The following is a 16,479-nucleotide window of genomic DNA, read 5'->3' as shown; positions in this document are numbered from 1 at the left end:
CTTCATATTCTTCTATATTGCTGATAGAAAACAGAAGATTCAAACAAAGATATTCGCATTTCCTACCTGTGTTTTCGTTTATTTGTTGTTGATTAACTGTAACCTATAAAGTATCTTCTGCTAGGTATACTCAACTAAGGTTTGGTGTTTAAATCTTATTGCTAACTTTCCACTACAGAATTAGGGCCAAATGGAGCTTCAAGTGTTAGTTCTGGTAATAGGCTGGAAAAATGCAGCAGGGTCTCTTCTACATTACCACAAATAAAAGTTACTTGGGTCCTCATGACAGGACCACGCTATCTACACAGCCAACCAGAGGCTGGGCAAATTGTACAGACAGCAGTGAAGAGGCTGGGCTTGCCTGCCTTATTTACCAACTGGAAACAGTGAGCTGAGTAAAGAGAACCCATGGTCTTTACACCGATCAAGGCAATTATTGTGGCAAGCGATCAAAAAAAGGGGGGGAGTCAATCTTGTTTGTTTTTGAGGGAGAAATAAGCCTCCATCAGTGGTGAATGCACAACCCAATGGATGCCAGCCTTTCAGAATCTTACTCTTCCACTAAGAGTTGGAGTAGGAAAAGGTAGAAAGAAGTTCCTTCCCAGCATTTTCCTAAAAGGGTAAAAGTGCTGTTCCTTTCCTTTTGCAGAAGAGGGAAAAAAAGGATTTCCCCTGTACATCTTTCACTTCTCAAGTTTAATGTGAAGCATGAATTACCAGTTTCTCCATTTTCTGGAGTCTCCCGTCCAGTTTTGCTAGAACTTCGGCTGGTAGATTCTGGACTGGTAGCTCGAACAAACATCTTCCATTTCCCTTTTTTAGACATAAGTTTACGCATTCCATCTTGTGATGCTGGCTGGCTGATATCAGAACATGGACTAGACCCTGACACACTACCATCTCCTTCCTCCAAGGCTCGCAACTCTGCCTACAACAAACAGGAAAATAAAGTGAACAGTGTCATTAACTGTTTATTAACATTTTAGTGTCTGAGTAGCAAGAATGATAGCCATGTGTTCTTGGAATTTAAACCCTTTGAGGACAGGAAGCATTTCTTAATACAATTGTCCATGAGAGCTGAGCATTATGTCCCATATTCAGTTGTTACTTAGTAAATGCTTATTAATGATTATAGTCAACAAATGTCAATTTGAAGGAGATATGTTCTAGAAATCCACTAATACACAAATTTTCCAATATATGCACACAACAGATAAAGCTTAACTTAGCTAGTCCCTCTCCACAGCTTCAAGGAGGTAATACTCTTCATGGAGGATATACAACACCTCTGAAATTTTTGCTTTATACCAAAGGCAGCAGTAGATGAAACTGTTACAAGAAAATCATGGCAGCAATAGGTAAAAATCAACTGCTCAATCAGGAAAGTTTCCCGTGGACCATCTTCTTTAAAGATGGTACTTTTTCCTTTTATAAAATGAAAGCACATGTAATGAGGGGTTCCTTACAATTCTTCTGTTATCTTACAAAGCCCATTTAAGTATCCAAACAATGCCATCGCTAATAACTGAAAGTCAACTTATACTTTAACTGTTGGGTTAAAAACCAAGTTATCACAAGAATTTGCAATGTTCATTTGTTAAGACGCTAAGTCAAGGATGATACTCATTGTATCCATCCTTAAGTCAGAACAATATCAGATTTTATTGGTTGTCAACTACCAAAAGCATCATCAGGGACCAAAAGAATTATAAAAGTCCATTGCTCAAGGTTTTACTGCATAAGCTTAAACATTATCTAGATGAAAGGATAAGAAAAACAAAACCCCAATACTTGTGCTGTAAATTGAGCATAATGGTACTTGAGTATGACAGTACTGAGGGAAGAAAATGTACTTTAAAACTTCAAAAACTTACTTTTTTCCTTTCCAAAACTAGCTCCAGCTCAAGGGTATCTTGTTCCTCTTCCTCTTCACTTTCTCCAGATTGAACAACACTGCAAAGATCCTCCTGAGAAGGGTCTTCCATATTGTCCAATACAATTTCCTGTGGCTTTACTATTGTTGCTGCTTCTTCTGTTGTACTTGTTTCTTTCACTTCTGAAACTGGCTCTACTTCTTTACAAATTACTTTTCTTCTCCATCTCTCTTCTTCCTCTTTTATTCCCTCAGGCAACAAAGGAGCAAGCAGTGATGCTGCCACCCCTTTCCTCTCTTCCTCACTATTTGAGAGAGCCTGAATTCCTTCATTTACTTCCTATAAAGAATAAAATAATCTCACTTAATGTTCAAAATCTCACCTCAGTATATATTTAATTGTTCATGTTAAAAATTACTATTTTTCAGTCACTGGATATTCTTAAAAACCAATTCCCAACAGATTAGTACATACGTTTGTACCATTTTCCTTACGTGTGTATACTGGAGGCACTGCTACTTTAGGAAAGCAGTTTGAACTAGAACCTAGTTGTGGGTAGAACTCAACCATTTCCTCCCCCCGTTCTCGCTATGTCAAAAGACCGACTGATTGATAAGAAGCACAGGCAGATTTAAATAAGCTCAGTTTTAGTAAGTCAACATGACTGGATAAATCTTCACCTTCCTCTTCTGTATAATCAGGCAACCTCACATTCTGCTATGAAGGTGGTTTAGAGAAAAGTGAAATATTTCTAAATGAAGTGTGTGATTATATTTAAAGGGTCTACTTCCTCCATTGGGATGTTTATTTTACCTTCCTCCTGGAGCTTTAAAGATTAAATTATTCTGAAAGTAATGTTTGATACATTCCCCATCATTTAAAAATTCAAGATAAATTAAAATTCAACACACACACTCCCTGTAGAATACAACTTACTTTTACTACTGATGAGGTGATAGAAATGCTCAAGATTCACTAGTAGTTTTAATTGTTAAGGTAGCTGATCTTTTCATAAGAAACAAAAAAAACTTCACATCTGTCAGAATGGCTACCACAAAAAAGTCAATAAATAACAAGTGTTTGCGAAGATGTAGAGAAAATTGAACCCTCATGAACTGCTGGTGAGATTGCAAACTGGTGCAGCCCCCATGAAAAACGGTATGGAGCGTCCTCAAAAAATTAAAACAGAACCACCATACAACCCACAAATCCCACTTCTAGGTATTTATCCAAAGAAAATGAAAACAGTAATTTGAAATGATATATGCACTCCTATGTTCCTTGCAGCATTATTTACAATAGCCAAGATAGGGAAGCAACCTAGGTGTTTCACTGATAGATGAATGGATAAAGAAGAATATACATATACAATGGAATATTACTCAGCCATAGAAAAGAATGAAATGTTATTTGTGACAACATGGATGGCTAAGTAAAATAAGTCAAAGAGAAATACAATTACCATATTTCACTTATATGTGAAATCAAAACAGACTCACAGCTACACAGAACAAACGATGGTTGTGCGGGGTAGGGGAGGTGAAGGAGAGTAAGAGGTACAAACTTCAATTATAAATATGTCAGAGAAATATGACGTACAGTTAGGGAATATAGTTAATAATAGTGTAATAACTTTGTAAGATGACAGATGGTTACTAAACTTATCATGGTGATCACACTGTAAGGTATACAATTGTTGCAGCACTATGTTGTACACCTAAAACTAATATAACATTATCAACTATATTTATGAAAAGAATCCCAAATAGAAGTATTCTGTAGTGGAGAAGAGAACCTGAAGCCCTCCCTGCTTGGTTGCTCCCACATCCTTCACAATAACCCACGGAGCCGCTATGGCACCCTGAAGCTCCAAAAGAACCACTGATGTGGGTAACTGCTGTAAGTGCCACATAATAAACAGAAACATTAATTTTAAAAACAGAATTTATCCTATTTCATATTTGTGTTGTAAAATATTAACAGAAGGCTTCTATACCTGTGCCAGAGTAACATTAAAGTTCTTTAGATTTGAAAATAAGCAAATGAGGTAAGTTGTGACACTAACCTTTTTAACTTCTCGCTTGGCTATGACTGGTCCACTTTTACTATTAGAAACAGAAATATTTTTCTCCTTAGTATATACTTCTGTATTTACCACAAAACTAGATTCAGCACCTGTTACAGAACTTAAAAAAAAATAAAATGCTTAGCAAGAGAAATAGAAGGCAAATTATTACCAGCAAAAGATAAAGACTCTAATTTCCTTCTGGGGGGGCGGCCGGTTAGCTCAGTTGGTTAGAGCACGTGCTCTTGACAACAAAGTTGCCAGTTCGATCCCCACATGAGCCACTGTGAGCTGCGCCCTCCACAACTAGATTAAAACAACTACCTGACTTGGAGCTGATGGGTCCTGGAAAAACACACTTAAATAATTTCCTTCTAGGTAATTTCTTTTTAAGTCTATTCTTACCTGGGCTGGTAATGTTGTAATCCCTGTACCTGGGTGGCAAGGTACTGAGGTAACTCCCATGTCACTTCATTTGTTTGTGTGTTCCAATAATAATAGCATCCTGTGTTCTCATCCCAGACTTCCTGCCAATCTCCCATCTCAATTTCAACTGGAAGAAAATAAAACCAATTTTAAGAAGCATAAATTGCTCCACAATTCTGACCTTATATCCCAAATGATGCCTAAAGCCCTAACAATCTAACATACGGTTTCTCAACCTTAGACTGTTAACATTTGGGCACGGTAATTCTTTGTTGTTGGGGCCAGTCCTCTGCAGTGTTTAGCAGCATCCTGGCTAGATGACATAGCAACACTTTCCCACCCCCTGTTGTGATAACCGAAATTGTCTCCTGACACTGTCAAATGTTGCGGGTGGGGGGACTCCCCCTCCCAATCATCTGTGCACATGTGGTTAAGAAAAGCAGTTTGATGGTTGTTTTGAACCCCAAAAGACTTTTTAAAATAATGGCTTCAATTATTCACCTGACATAATTTGCTACTGGTTAAAAGGGCAAGCAATTATCTTTCAAAAAATAAAAATATATCCTAGTAGTTCTCAGAGGTAACTACCCTACTTATCATCTTCCAAATACTGTATTTAAAAAGGCAGAACCCTTAAGCCTGGAGCTAAGGCATACAGGCTTTCATCTTTGGAATCTCAATGCCTAGAAACCTTTAAGGACTGTACTTTACATTCCTTTAAAACCCAAAGGATCAAGCTTACCTCCTGCCAGTGAACACTGCGTATCATACTGCCACCCTGACGTCTGGGTTGAGTCCGTTCCATTTGAAGAAGTGGAAGAAAGGGCAGATGCTGCCGATTCCTTTGGCTCTGGTCGAGGCGGAGTTGGAGGTGGAGCCGAAGCTCCAACAGGAGCGGCAGGCTGAGGAGCTGTTATAGCATCAATCTCCTTTAGAATGAAAATAGTAACAAACGCATTAAAACATCAAACCCAGAAAATGGATGAACTGGCAATCACTTTTTAAAGAATACTACATGCTCAGTTCTTAGCTTCTCAAATCAAAACCCTCATCTTCCAATTACACAAGTCCCCCAAACCCTTCTATTCTCCACTTTTCTCCTTCTTACAACCTTAACAAAGAGAAAAGGGAAAGAGACGGAAGGGACTAAGGAACAGAGGTAAAGGGGGAGATGAAGGGAGAGGGAGACAGAGATTGCCAAGTAGGCTAACCAGTTGAGCTCTGAGTCCCAAAGTGGCTTCAATAACTGAAAAAACCCAAACAAAACACCACTAACCGCTAGAAAGTTGGCCAATGTACTATCTATATCAGTTGACTGGTTTCCATTCGACTCTTTAGATTGTGCTGGTTTTTCTGAAACATCACTCTCTTCATCATCACTGTCAGCATACGCACCAAGCAAGCATAAGCCTCCTAGAAACAAAAAGGTAAACATTAGTAATAACAATCCAGTATGTTCCAGGTAGTATCCAAGAGAAAACATAACATGGTTCTTTAGCCAAACAGTTTTTTTATTTATAAGATTTTATTTGAGCCAAACTGACAATTGCCAGAAAGCAAGATCTGAAATGCTTCCTAGCCAAACAGTTTAGTTTACTTACAGATTAGAACACACCCTCAAAATAAATCATCAAATATGCACTTAGAGCTAAGAAAATCAATCTGCATAGATACTTGACATCCTTCTCAAAATACATGCTCAATTATTCAAGTCCATACTCTGTCAAAATAGCACATATCCTGGTTTTAGGATTTGTTGATTTATGTGTCCATATTAAACAAGTAAAGCAATTAGGGTTTAGTAAATGAAACAAAGAGATTTTCAAAGTTAAAAAAAGTTCTTTTTAAATGACTTTTCCTCAAACAAGAAGTGACAAATTTAAATGGAATTTAAAACCCTAGAACCAAAACAAAAAACAAACAAACAAAAAAACCAGCTAGAACCAATTATTCATGTCTTCCTCAAACTCAAGTTGTATGAGGTATGGCCTCTGAAATGCTTCTATGCATGCTATTTCCTTTTGTAGCACCTGTGGTTACCCTACTTATACAAATTAAGAGAGCTATATACCCTTTATATATCATTTTATTATCATAGGTACATAGAATGTTAAAGCCTAGCTAGACTTTTCAGCTTTACTAATAAGACTAGATTTCCCAGTGCCTGGCACATTATATGTTCTCAATAAATATTTGGTAAATGAACAGATTTATCAGGAAGTAAAATCTAGTTTTCTTTGTCATAATTCCATAAATGAGTTCATGGGTTCAGGTAAAAGTAAACTTAAATTGCTTTACTTTTATTATACAAGAGTTCACATTCAATGCTTTAGTCACATAAATCTTGCCTTCATTTTTAGTATATAGATTAGTTCTTACACTAAATATTAATTTCCAAAATTAGTTAGAAGGATTCGAAGTGGATCTTCGAATCGAAGTGGACAGTGTTTCTATTTTCCAGTTACCAAATATTTTATTTCTCATTGTTTTGGGGCATGCCAGTTAATTTTCCTGATTTTCTGAACAACAGGTAATAATTAATAACCTTGTAGGGGTAGAGCTATAAAAGGAGAGATTTCTGTATGGAAAAAATCTGCACTCAGCACTGATGATTTTGTGTGTGTGTGGGCAGGGGGAGTAAGAAGATGGAAAATTTGTATTTTCACCTAAAATTAGTTTAGAGACATTCACAGATATAATCACCTAGGTCACTGGCATTAATTCTATATATACCCTTTGGTAAAAGGTTTCAACCAGACGAGCTGTGTGGAATTTTTATCACAAAATTCCCCAAGCAGGGGTAATTCCTCCGGCTTGGGGTGGGTCTCACAGGCAGTAGCCTTAGCTAAGGCTCCACCTATTCCTCGTTTCTTCACCTCAGAGCTTTCCATAGCACAACTCAAACCTCTTCCAAACTCCTAATAACATAATGACTATTAAATAGTAAAGTAAATGAAAACAATTAAGCCCAGTATTGGGGGAAAAGATGCATCCGTAATATTGTTAGAGACACCATAAAATGATTCAATATTTCTTAAGAACAATCTGGTAACATATACTAAAAGCGACTTCAAGTTTCTTTTAGCTAGATAATCTCATCTTTCAGGATATAAACTCAAGAAGTAACTCAAAAAATGTTTCTGCGAAAAGCTTCTAGCAGCCTCAAATAATTAAAAGCTGTAAAACAACTTGAATGCTCTCAAACGGGACTAACAAGGCAAATTACAGGACAGTACTAGATGCAATATTATTTCATGATTAAGCAGACCATAATAGGAATGTATGAAATAATGCTAAGGGGACAAAAAATAATGCTGAAGACATAAAAGCAAGATAAAAGTCATGAAATGCATGCAAATTCTAATTACACCTCTGAAAATTTAATCCATATGTTGGTAAAAACAGGCATAAATTTAAAACACTGAAAAAATGTATACATAATGCAAAATTGCTTCATCTTAGAAAAATAAACAAAAGTCTCACAGGACCATGACCTAGACCGCTCCTGAGATGTTGCCACCTGAGACCTGAGGCGGCAAGGCCATTCTTCAGAGCCACAGTCCTTAGCAGTCTTTTTCTGAGGGGTGCTAACTGCTCAAACCTCAGCATACTTCCCTTTAATGCATGGTGCCACACAATTTGCAAATCAACTATATCAGGCAGTAAAATATTTCTCAGATTATAAACTTTACTTTCCTGATAAGCTTCAAACAATAACTGTGCCTTATATTTCTATTAACTATCACGTCCTCGTAACATCATTTGAACAGTGGTTTCTAACCCTTTTAGTCACAGAAATTATTAATAATCAATCTCATAAAAGCTACAGACCTTCTCCCAGGAAACACACTTTGAGTGTGCCATTTCAGGGGATTCACACACCGCTGACACTCATCTGTGGAACCACATTAAGTACCCTTTTCTAGAAGATGCTTAAATACTGGTTGACAATCAAAGTGGTCAATTGATCTAATAGAACTTATTCTAAAATTTTCCTTAATTTCACATGCATATGCAATGTTTTTAGCATAAAAGTATTGAGATATGCTTGTTTTACTATATTATAAAAACATATTTAATAACTTAAAATTTTTATTTTTGTGGAAAGAAATTTGGTATGTTTACGTGATAAAGATATATTTTAAAAAGTAAATTCTTGAGTATCTACTCTATTTGTTACACAAAGCCATGCAAATAATGGAAAATTGTTTTCCTTTTGGTTTTTGTTGGACAAACTTTTTTCTATGCATTATACCAACTGGTAGGTTAAGAACTGAAAAAAGCTGTTATAGCGTTTACCTTACAGGATGATTTTGGACAGAATAAAAGCTTTTCTGTTCACAAAGCACAGAAATGCCTAAAGTGCTGACTGACATAGCAATTAAAGAAATTTCTCCCAGGAACATTTAAATTCTATCTTACATGATTCTTAGAGGACTCAAATGAAATAACATACGTAGCTAGTAAGTACAAAATAGTATTTTCTACTTTGGATATATCTCTCACAACCACACTGGGATTTTTTAACTCAGACTGGGATTCTTTTGTTTTGTTTTAAGTGGCAAACAGGAAGGAGGGGGCGGTGAGGAGGAATAAGCATCTATTATTTCAGTGTCACATAGTACAAAAAGCAGTCCAAACTGCAAAGAATAAAATTACTACCAATTATAGAATATTTAGTATCAAAACATATTTTAATTTTTCAAGATAGGTAGAAATTAGAAAACTAACACTTTTGGCATTTGCTATGTGTCAAAACTTTATACGCATTGTTTGATTTAATCATCAAATTAACTTAGGGCTGAAAGATCCATTGTATAGGTGGATGAGGTCCTGAGGCCTCAGAATGAATGCCAGAGTGGCAATTTAAACGCAGGTTTGCCTACAAAACCACTGTCGCAAATACTCTTTAGTGCTTAATAAGTATTTAATAAAAGCAATTTTCAGCTCCACAAACATTTGCTAGGTACCACCAAAGCAGTGTGTTAAAGAACACAAATCTAGTGGCGGGAGCCAGAAAATTCATTACCAAATGGCATTAGAAGAAAAAGTAGTGCAAAGTATTTTGGGTCCAAATAAAATGCAACAAATTTTACATTGGTTGAAGTGTGTGCGTGTGTATGTAGGATATATATATGTGTCTGTATGTAGTATATATATATTAACTCACAACAAATTCACAAAGATTTTAAATGTTCATTTTTATGGGATAAAGACAAATTAGCAACACCGAAGCATTCAACAACACTATATACAAACCCAATTTGATGCTAATGAAAGATACTGTAGAAAAGATGTAGAAAATAAAAACAATCTATACCTGTTGCTTTAACGGCTGTGGGTCTGGCAGTCATGACTGGTTTTGGAGGATTCTGAACAACTCTGGGAACCTCCACCACCACTTCCTGTTCATCTGGATTTAGAAAATGAACAAAAGAAAACTACAGTCAGATGATGGACCAGAGAAAACACTATAGGTGACAAAATAATCTTTGATTTAACCTTTCAACTCTAAATTTCATCAATTTAAAAGCAGGGTGTATAATCCATCACTGACCCAAATAAGTGGGAGATGAAAAACAAGTAGAGCTAGAATCTTCCAACTACCTAATTACTTTTTTTTATCTTTTCTTTTCTCCACCTAGTGACTTTAACATTAAGAACCTGAACGTTACCTATAAAAATTACACCTGAAATAATTTAAAAATACACAAACACATCATCTCCAGGCTACCACAGGGCCTTTACAACAAGCACAGCTATAGCATGTTTTTCCCCGCATGAGCTACCAACGTGATTTTTTTTTTTAACACCTAAAATAACCACTCCAGGGTCTGGCTTATAGAAGCGTTGTCCAGTTACTCTTAATTCAAGTACCATTCCGAGGAGAAACACACAAGTACTTGGGAACCCACAAGCTCTACTTCTCCAGGAATTTTTGGGATACCCGCCAACTTGGGCTTACTTACACTTTAGCTGGCATAGTAAAAAGGGTTTGCTCACTTCTAAAGGGTCTCTTTCAGTATCAACAAAAACGAAGGGAAAAGCGGATGATGTGCAGAAAAGATCAGGTTCCAGACATCAAGCCTCGAACGCGGAAACGCATACTCACATCTACCCCGTAAGTTATCCAATACCGAGCGTGGACGTTGACGAAACTCTGGGTGCCCGGGCCAACCCCTGCAACAGAGATGGCGCCTCTGGGACTGGCGCGCGCGATTCCGCGGCCCCTTCCGCCACGTTGGGGCACACTGCCGTCCTTCCCGCAGGCCCCACGCAGCAGGCCTCGGATGCAGACGCCGCCCGCCAGGATTCTCTTCCTCCCCGGCCTTGCCCGGGAGGTCTAGGCCGCAACAAGACCCGAGCTCGAGTTGTGGACGCCCCACCTAGGGGCCGAGGTCCCTCGCGCACCCTTACCTTCAGAAGGCGAATCTTCCGGGGCCGGGGCGGCAGTCACCGCGGTGGTCGTCGTCGGCGGCGGCGCCGGCGGGGCTGACTGGCTGGGCGCCACCGCCGTCGAGTCCGGCTCGGTGTCGGGTTCCGGCTCCGGGTCCCGGCCAGGTGTGCTGCTCCGGGGACCCGGTGGAGAGAGCTGTAAGATAGGCCTGCGGCCGGGCACCGCCCGGGACTTCTTCCCCATCGCGAGCCCAAGCGCGAGCTGCTAGCGTCGGACAGCCGAGAGGGGAGGGTGCTCGGCGTGGCGCTGCGTAATCAATATTCATGTACGGTGACCCCGCCTCCTGCGAGGATCCACTTTTAACCGCGGAGCGCGCGCCAGCGCAAGCGCCTTGAGCACTTTATGTTCTGGCTTCTCTCCCCAGAGAGGGAGGGCGGGCTTTATCCACCGCGCTCAGCGATTGGTTATTTTGACCCATTGAAGGAATCTTTAGCCAATTGAAAAGGAAAAAGAGTGAGCGTCAAGCCAATAGTGCGGAAGGGCCTGAGTTTAGAATTACTTGCCCATCACGTGGGGCTCCACCCAGGCATTTTTGCGGAGTCTTTTCTTCACCCTCTTGTCCTCCATCTTGTGTCTGTTTTGGACTTACTGTTCATCTTCGTTTGTCCTCTAGGAAGCTATGCTGATTTGAGGGCCTTTCCCCGAGTTTCACCCTGATTATTGTGGTTTACTTTGGGTATAGCATTGAACACTAAATAGAATAGTGGTCTTTTATGCTTTTATAAATGTTTATTTTAGCGCACAAAGATGATGTTGCTCATCAGCTGGGGGAAAAAATCACTAGAAGTGCAGCAGGATAGGTAGCCTAGGAAATTGACAACCCCCTCCAGGATACAACATGAAGGACCTCACTGGTTACACAAGTAACAAGTGACTATCCACCACCTGCAGCTGGAGAAAAACAACCAGTTTCATCCAGTAAGGCTAATCCCTATGACCTTGGGATCTGACGTTTAGCCAATTTTAATGTCATTATAATGTCATTTGCATTGCGGTTACTGTGCCTCCCATCATGCATCTGAGACCATGATGGTCTCGGAGGAATCATTTAAGGAAGAAAAAGGAAACGGAGGGTCCCACCCAGAGGGCTGAGATGAATGAATCACGTCAATGGGATGTCACCAGTTCCTTCCCTGGGAGGAATAAAAATCTCTGATCATGACTTCCTCCATGAGATACCTTCTCTCAGTTGGTCCACACTTTCTTCTCAAGATTTATTTCTGTTTTCAATAAATCGCTTTTGCTTTCCTGCATTTGTTTTGCTTGTGAATTCTTTCTTATGCAGTGTCAAGAATCTGGTCACCGCTGCTCTGGGTTGAGTTCTCTCTTGGACATACCCATTAGCCTCTGGTGACATTTCTGGCCACTCAGATGGGAAATCTTTGCCATTGCCCGAGCACTTAAGGTCTTGAAGACTCCCATGACAGAATAAGTTGGTCATGGATCAGGGTAGATTGGCTGTAGGCTTCCCTACCAAAATGAAGAAAATATCCGTGCAATGAGGTACACAGTTCCACAATCATACCTCTCCACTTTCCCCGTGGCAATTTCCCGTCTCAGGATTAGTACGGCCTCCGAGATTCTGGACTTCTCTGTTATCCAATCTGTCTGTCTAGCCTGTCTATAATAGTGGAATCTGTCGCGACAAACTATTTGCATATCCTGGGATCACTTTTTCATCCTCATCTTCTATGAACAGGCCCAGGCTCCCCTCCTCCTCTTTTGACTTTCCTGCCTTTTGGTCTCTTGCGGCCTCTGGGTTTGACAGCTGTCAGTCTGCTGCCCATGGCCCCAATATATCAGTGCTGATTGGGCACAGAGGGGTGGTCTCTCTCAGTGGTCTAGCGGTTAGGATTTGGCACTTTCAGTGCTGCAGCCCAGGTTGGATTCCTGATGTGACAACCAGTCTTAGACCAATCTTGCAGGTGAAATCCATTCAGTCTTTAGATCACTTATTTGCCATTCCCACTGATTATCACAGAGACAATCTAGGAGTTCTTCCCTCCAGGAGTTTTGTATTTTTCGGGTCATTTTTGTGCGCCATGAGGTCCTTTTTCAGGAGAGATCCAAATATCATTTTACAAAGTCCCACTCCCTCTGTCCTACTAGCCCGGCTTCTGTTGCCTGGAAACCTCTGTTCTGCTCTAAACCCCGGAATCGCCAGGGGTCAAGAGCTCTCAATACTGGGGACTGCCCAGGTCTACCCTGGGGACACCCGGGTTTTGCTGGTCAGACACCAAGAGCCAGTGGATGCCCTCCTCCCTAGTCTGACCTAGTTTCTGTTTTCTTGTTCTAGGCATCATGAGAAATTCCTAGTCTACACCTGAAGACTCATCACTCGGCTGCATAGTAAATAACGAAAAATTTTAAATTGGTCAGCCTTATTTTCTTTTGCAATATGTCCTGGCCCCAATATAAACTAGGGGACAGGGAAAACTAGCTGGAAAATGGGACCCTAAAGTATAACACAATTCTCCAACTAGACCTCTTCTGTAAAGGAGAAGGAAAATGGACAGCGATTCTGTATGTACAGATGGCCCTCTATCGAGACCCAGAAAAGACTGGCTCCTGTAAAATTTGTTATGCTCACACTCCCCTGGCTGCCCCACTTAAAGATAATCCTGACCTCTTGGACGGTCGCCTTCTATCGGGAATGCTGTTGTCCTGTCAGGGAAGGGGTTTGATAAGAGCAGCGAGGTCCAGGGCCGGAACACCCAGTTTCTTCAGTTTATCCCTTGCCCTCTCCTCCACCTACAAGTTCCAGCTCACCTCCTCCCCCGTTCTCCTCTATTCCCCCTGACACTCCTTGCCAAAAGAGATGGCTGAACTTAGCCCCCCAGGACATACCCAGAGTGGAGCTTCTCACCACCCGGATTCTACCAAATTATGTCTACTCAGAGAGGTTGCAAATGGAGATGCAGGGACCATTAGAATCCATGCCTTATTCTCCATGACAATCCTTGCCCGATGCAAAATTAAGTTAGGATATTTCTGAGGACCTGAGTGAATTTACTGATGAATTCCAGGCCTTCACAATGCCTTTCATCTAACCTGGAGAGACGTCCTGATAGTCATGTCCGCTTGCTGCACTCCTGAAGAAAAACATAGACTCTGGCTCACAGCCCAAGGACATGCAGATAGGATGGCTGCCGCCCAGCCAGACAGACCCCACAGGGAACAACTGTGCTCCCAAATCAGGACCCTGCCTGGAATTATCATTTGAGGCAGGGAGATCTTATTAAAAGGGACCATATGGTGCTTTGTCTAACTGAAGGTATGAAAAATGTATAGTCAAACTACTCAATTATGAAAAGGTCAAGGAGGTTACTTAGGAATGGGGGTGGGGGGGGCGGAATCCAGCCTTGTTTCAGGGGCAGCTGGTCAAGGCTTTCAGAAAATTTACCAATATTGACCCTTCCTCTCCTGAGGGAAAATCTCTGCTTGGCCAGCATTTCGTCAGTCAGTCTCCTCCTGATATCAGGAGAAAGATGCAAAAACTGCACTCTGGCCCTCTGACCCCAGTGGCTCAATTGTTGCTTATGGCCTTTGGAGTCTAACAATTGAGACCAGGTTAAGGAGGATAAAAAGACCCCGTGTGAGACCAGGCAGGCCAGGTGACAGGCTCAAATGGTAGTGGTCACTATCAGCAGCGCCCTGCAACCTCAGGATCACCCCACAGAGATAAAGGGATGGTCTATAGGGACATTCCCCACAGCCCCGAAGGGGGGCTGCTTTAGCTGTGGAAAATCTGGGCACTGGAGCAACCAGTGTCGTTGCTCCAGGAAACAGCCCCTGGGTCCTGTCCTCAATGCAACCAATCAGGCCACTGGAAGAGGGAATGCCCCTGGCTCTGAAGGGAACTGGGGGCACCTAAACCCATAATGGTCCTATCTGTGGAGGACTGAGGAGCACAGGCCTTCTGGTGATGCCTTATGAAAGACGTCATTTGTGATTATGCAAAAACCTTGGGTGACCCTTGATGTACCGTAGCAGGTAAGAAAATAGATTTTTAATTGTTACGGTAGCCACCTACTCTGTCTTGACAGATCATGCACAGGACTTTGACCTCTAAAGCTGGCACCATCACTGAGGTAGATGGCCAACCTAAAAAAAGATATTTCACCCCACCCCTTTGCTATGGCCTCCAAGACTGTCTAGTCTAGTCTGTTAAAAATTCTTAGTTATGCCAGAATGCCCCACTCCCTTAATGGGAAGGGATTTAATGATGGCTCTGGGCACGAACATCCAGCTTCTTGACTCACCCCATGAACTCAATCGTTTGATGTCGCTCTTGGCCTCAGACTCTGACCCAACCAAGGTTCCTGTGGATCTCATCCCGGCCCATATGTGATTGGCTGTAAATCCTATAGTATGGGATAAGGGAATGCCTGGAAAGTCTAATCTACTCAGGTACCTTCTATAAAGATTAGGATAAAGGAAACAGCAGGATACCCATGCAAGCGCCAATACTTGAGACCAGAAGCTCATCGGGAACTAAAACCCCACATTGATAAATGTATTTGTCATGGGCTGACAATCCTCAGTCCCCTTATAACTCCCATATACTGCCTGTAAAAAAGCCAAATGGAGAATATTGTATGGTCCAGGACTTGAGAGCTGTCAATGAGGCTAGTCCCAAACTCTTACATCCTTTTGACTGAAGTTCTCCATGATGCAATGTGGTTAGTAGTAGAATTCTCATCACCTGCCCCATGGGAAACCCGGGTTCGATTCCCGGCCAATACACCCAAGATAGTGGACGAAAGACCAGAAGTTATTACCTCCTTACAGGGATAAATAGAAAATTCCACGGCTTAATAGCTATTTTCTGTTTAGGTTTTCTCTTAGCTCTTATTTTTCCCTTCACCTGTGCCCCTCCCGGCACCCCACTTGATAATTGCTTCTTCCACAACCAGACTAGGCCACCAACAAGCTTTTAATCTTCTTGGTCCTATTTCATTCCTGGCCTCTCTGGGGGGGATTGGGAAACCTATAACCTTGTAAACTTTTCTAATATAATGGCTAAGGGCAATGGCCTCTCTGACTGCTGGATATGTCATAGCCAGCACCCCTGGGCTAAAAGTCATGAAGCAATAAAAAGAAAAGGAAATACTGTATAGTGGAGGGTCTACAAGGCAGAGCAAGTGTGGAATGAGGATCGAGAGTGGGGAATCCTGTCATCTCCAAACAGGTCTAGGTGGTCACATTTTGGGTGGAAAGATCATATTGTAATGAAAAGTATAAAAAAAATGTAATGAGGAAGGACTAGAGTAGGAGGCAGTAGTAGACTAGCTCTTGAAGTACCAATTTGGAAGGAAAGAAAGGACTTGGGAGATAGGAAAATTTATAAGGAAGCTGATTAAGGCGTGAGTAGAGAAGGGATTAAAGCGGCCCAGAATGAGGGACACTGGAAAATGACAGAGTTCATAGTAAGTAGAGAGATATAAGCTATGCAGAGAGAAAGTGAAGAGGGAGTGGCTAAAGAAGAACTGGTGTTAAGATGGAGCGCCGGGTGGGAATCTTATTTGAAGGAACAAGTGTGGCCAATAGAGTGAAAGGTTAAAGAGTCTAAGGGGATGGATTTCAGCAATGGCTGGTGACAGGAATCTGAAGGTCTGGATTGAACTGAGAGTGCAAATGTATTTAGAAAGGTATGG

General features: G+C 41.0%; 1 protein-coding gene across 2 annotated transcripts in view; it reads right to left on the bottom strand.

Annotated features, from left to right (window-relative positions):
* The window catches only part of FNBP4 (formin binding protein 4), a 35,298-nt gene extending 24,152 nt beyond the window's left edge, over positions 1-11,146 (bottom strand). The window contains exons 1-9 of one of the 2 annotated variants that reach the window (XM_033120269.1): positions 10,783-10,887; positions 10,478-10,545; positions 9,686-9,778; positions 5,642-5,778; positions 5,108-5,294; positions 4,345-4,492; positions 3,940-4,060; positions 1,875-2,213; positions 718-928 (exon numbers count right to left, since the gene is read on the bottom strand). In XM_033120269.1, coding sequence (XP_032976160.1) covers positions 718-928; positions 1,875-2,213; positions 3,940-4,060; positions 4,345-4,492; positions 5,108-5,294; positions 5,642-5,778; positions 9,686-9,719 — 1,177 coding nt within the window. In that variant the 5' untranslated portion in view covers positions 9,720-9,778; positions 10,478-10,545; positions 10,783-10,887. Of the gene's footprint in view, positions 1-717; positions 929-1,874; positions 2,214-3,939; positions 4,061-4,344; positions 4,493-5,107; positions 5,295-5,641; positions 5,779-9,685; positions 9,779-10,477; positions 10,546-10,782 lie in introns of both variants that reach the window. The other variant, XM_033120268.1, reaches the window with a different exon arrangement.
* Between the last annotated feature and the right edge of the window lie 5,333 nt (positions 11,147-16,479).

Source organism: Rhinolophus ferrumequinum, chromosome 11, assembly GCF_004115265.2.
Source record: "Rhinolophus ferrumequinum isolate MPI-CBG mRhiFer1 chromosome 11, mRhiFer1_v1.p, whole genome shotgun sequence".
In the NCBI taxonomy this organism is placed as follows: domain Eukaryota; kingdom Metazoa; phylum Chordata; class Mammalia; order Chiroptera; family Rhinolophidae; genus Rhinolophus; species Rhinolophus ferrumequinum.
The sequence above is the reverse complement of the archived record's forward strand: the minus strand, read 5'-3'. Positions and strand labels throughout refer to the sequence as shown.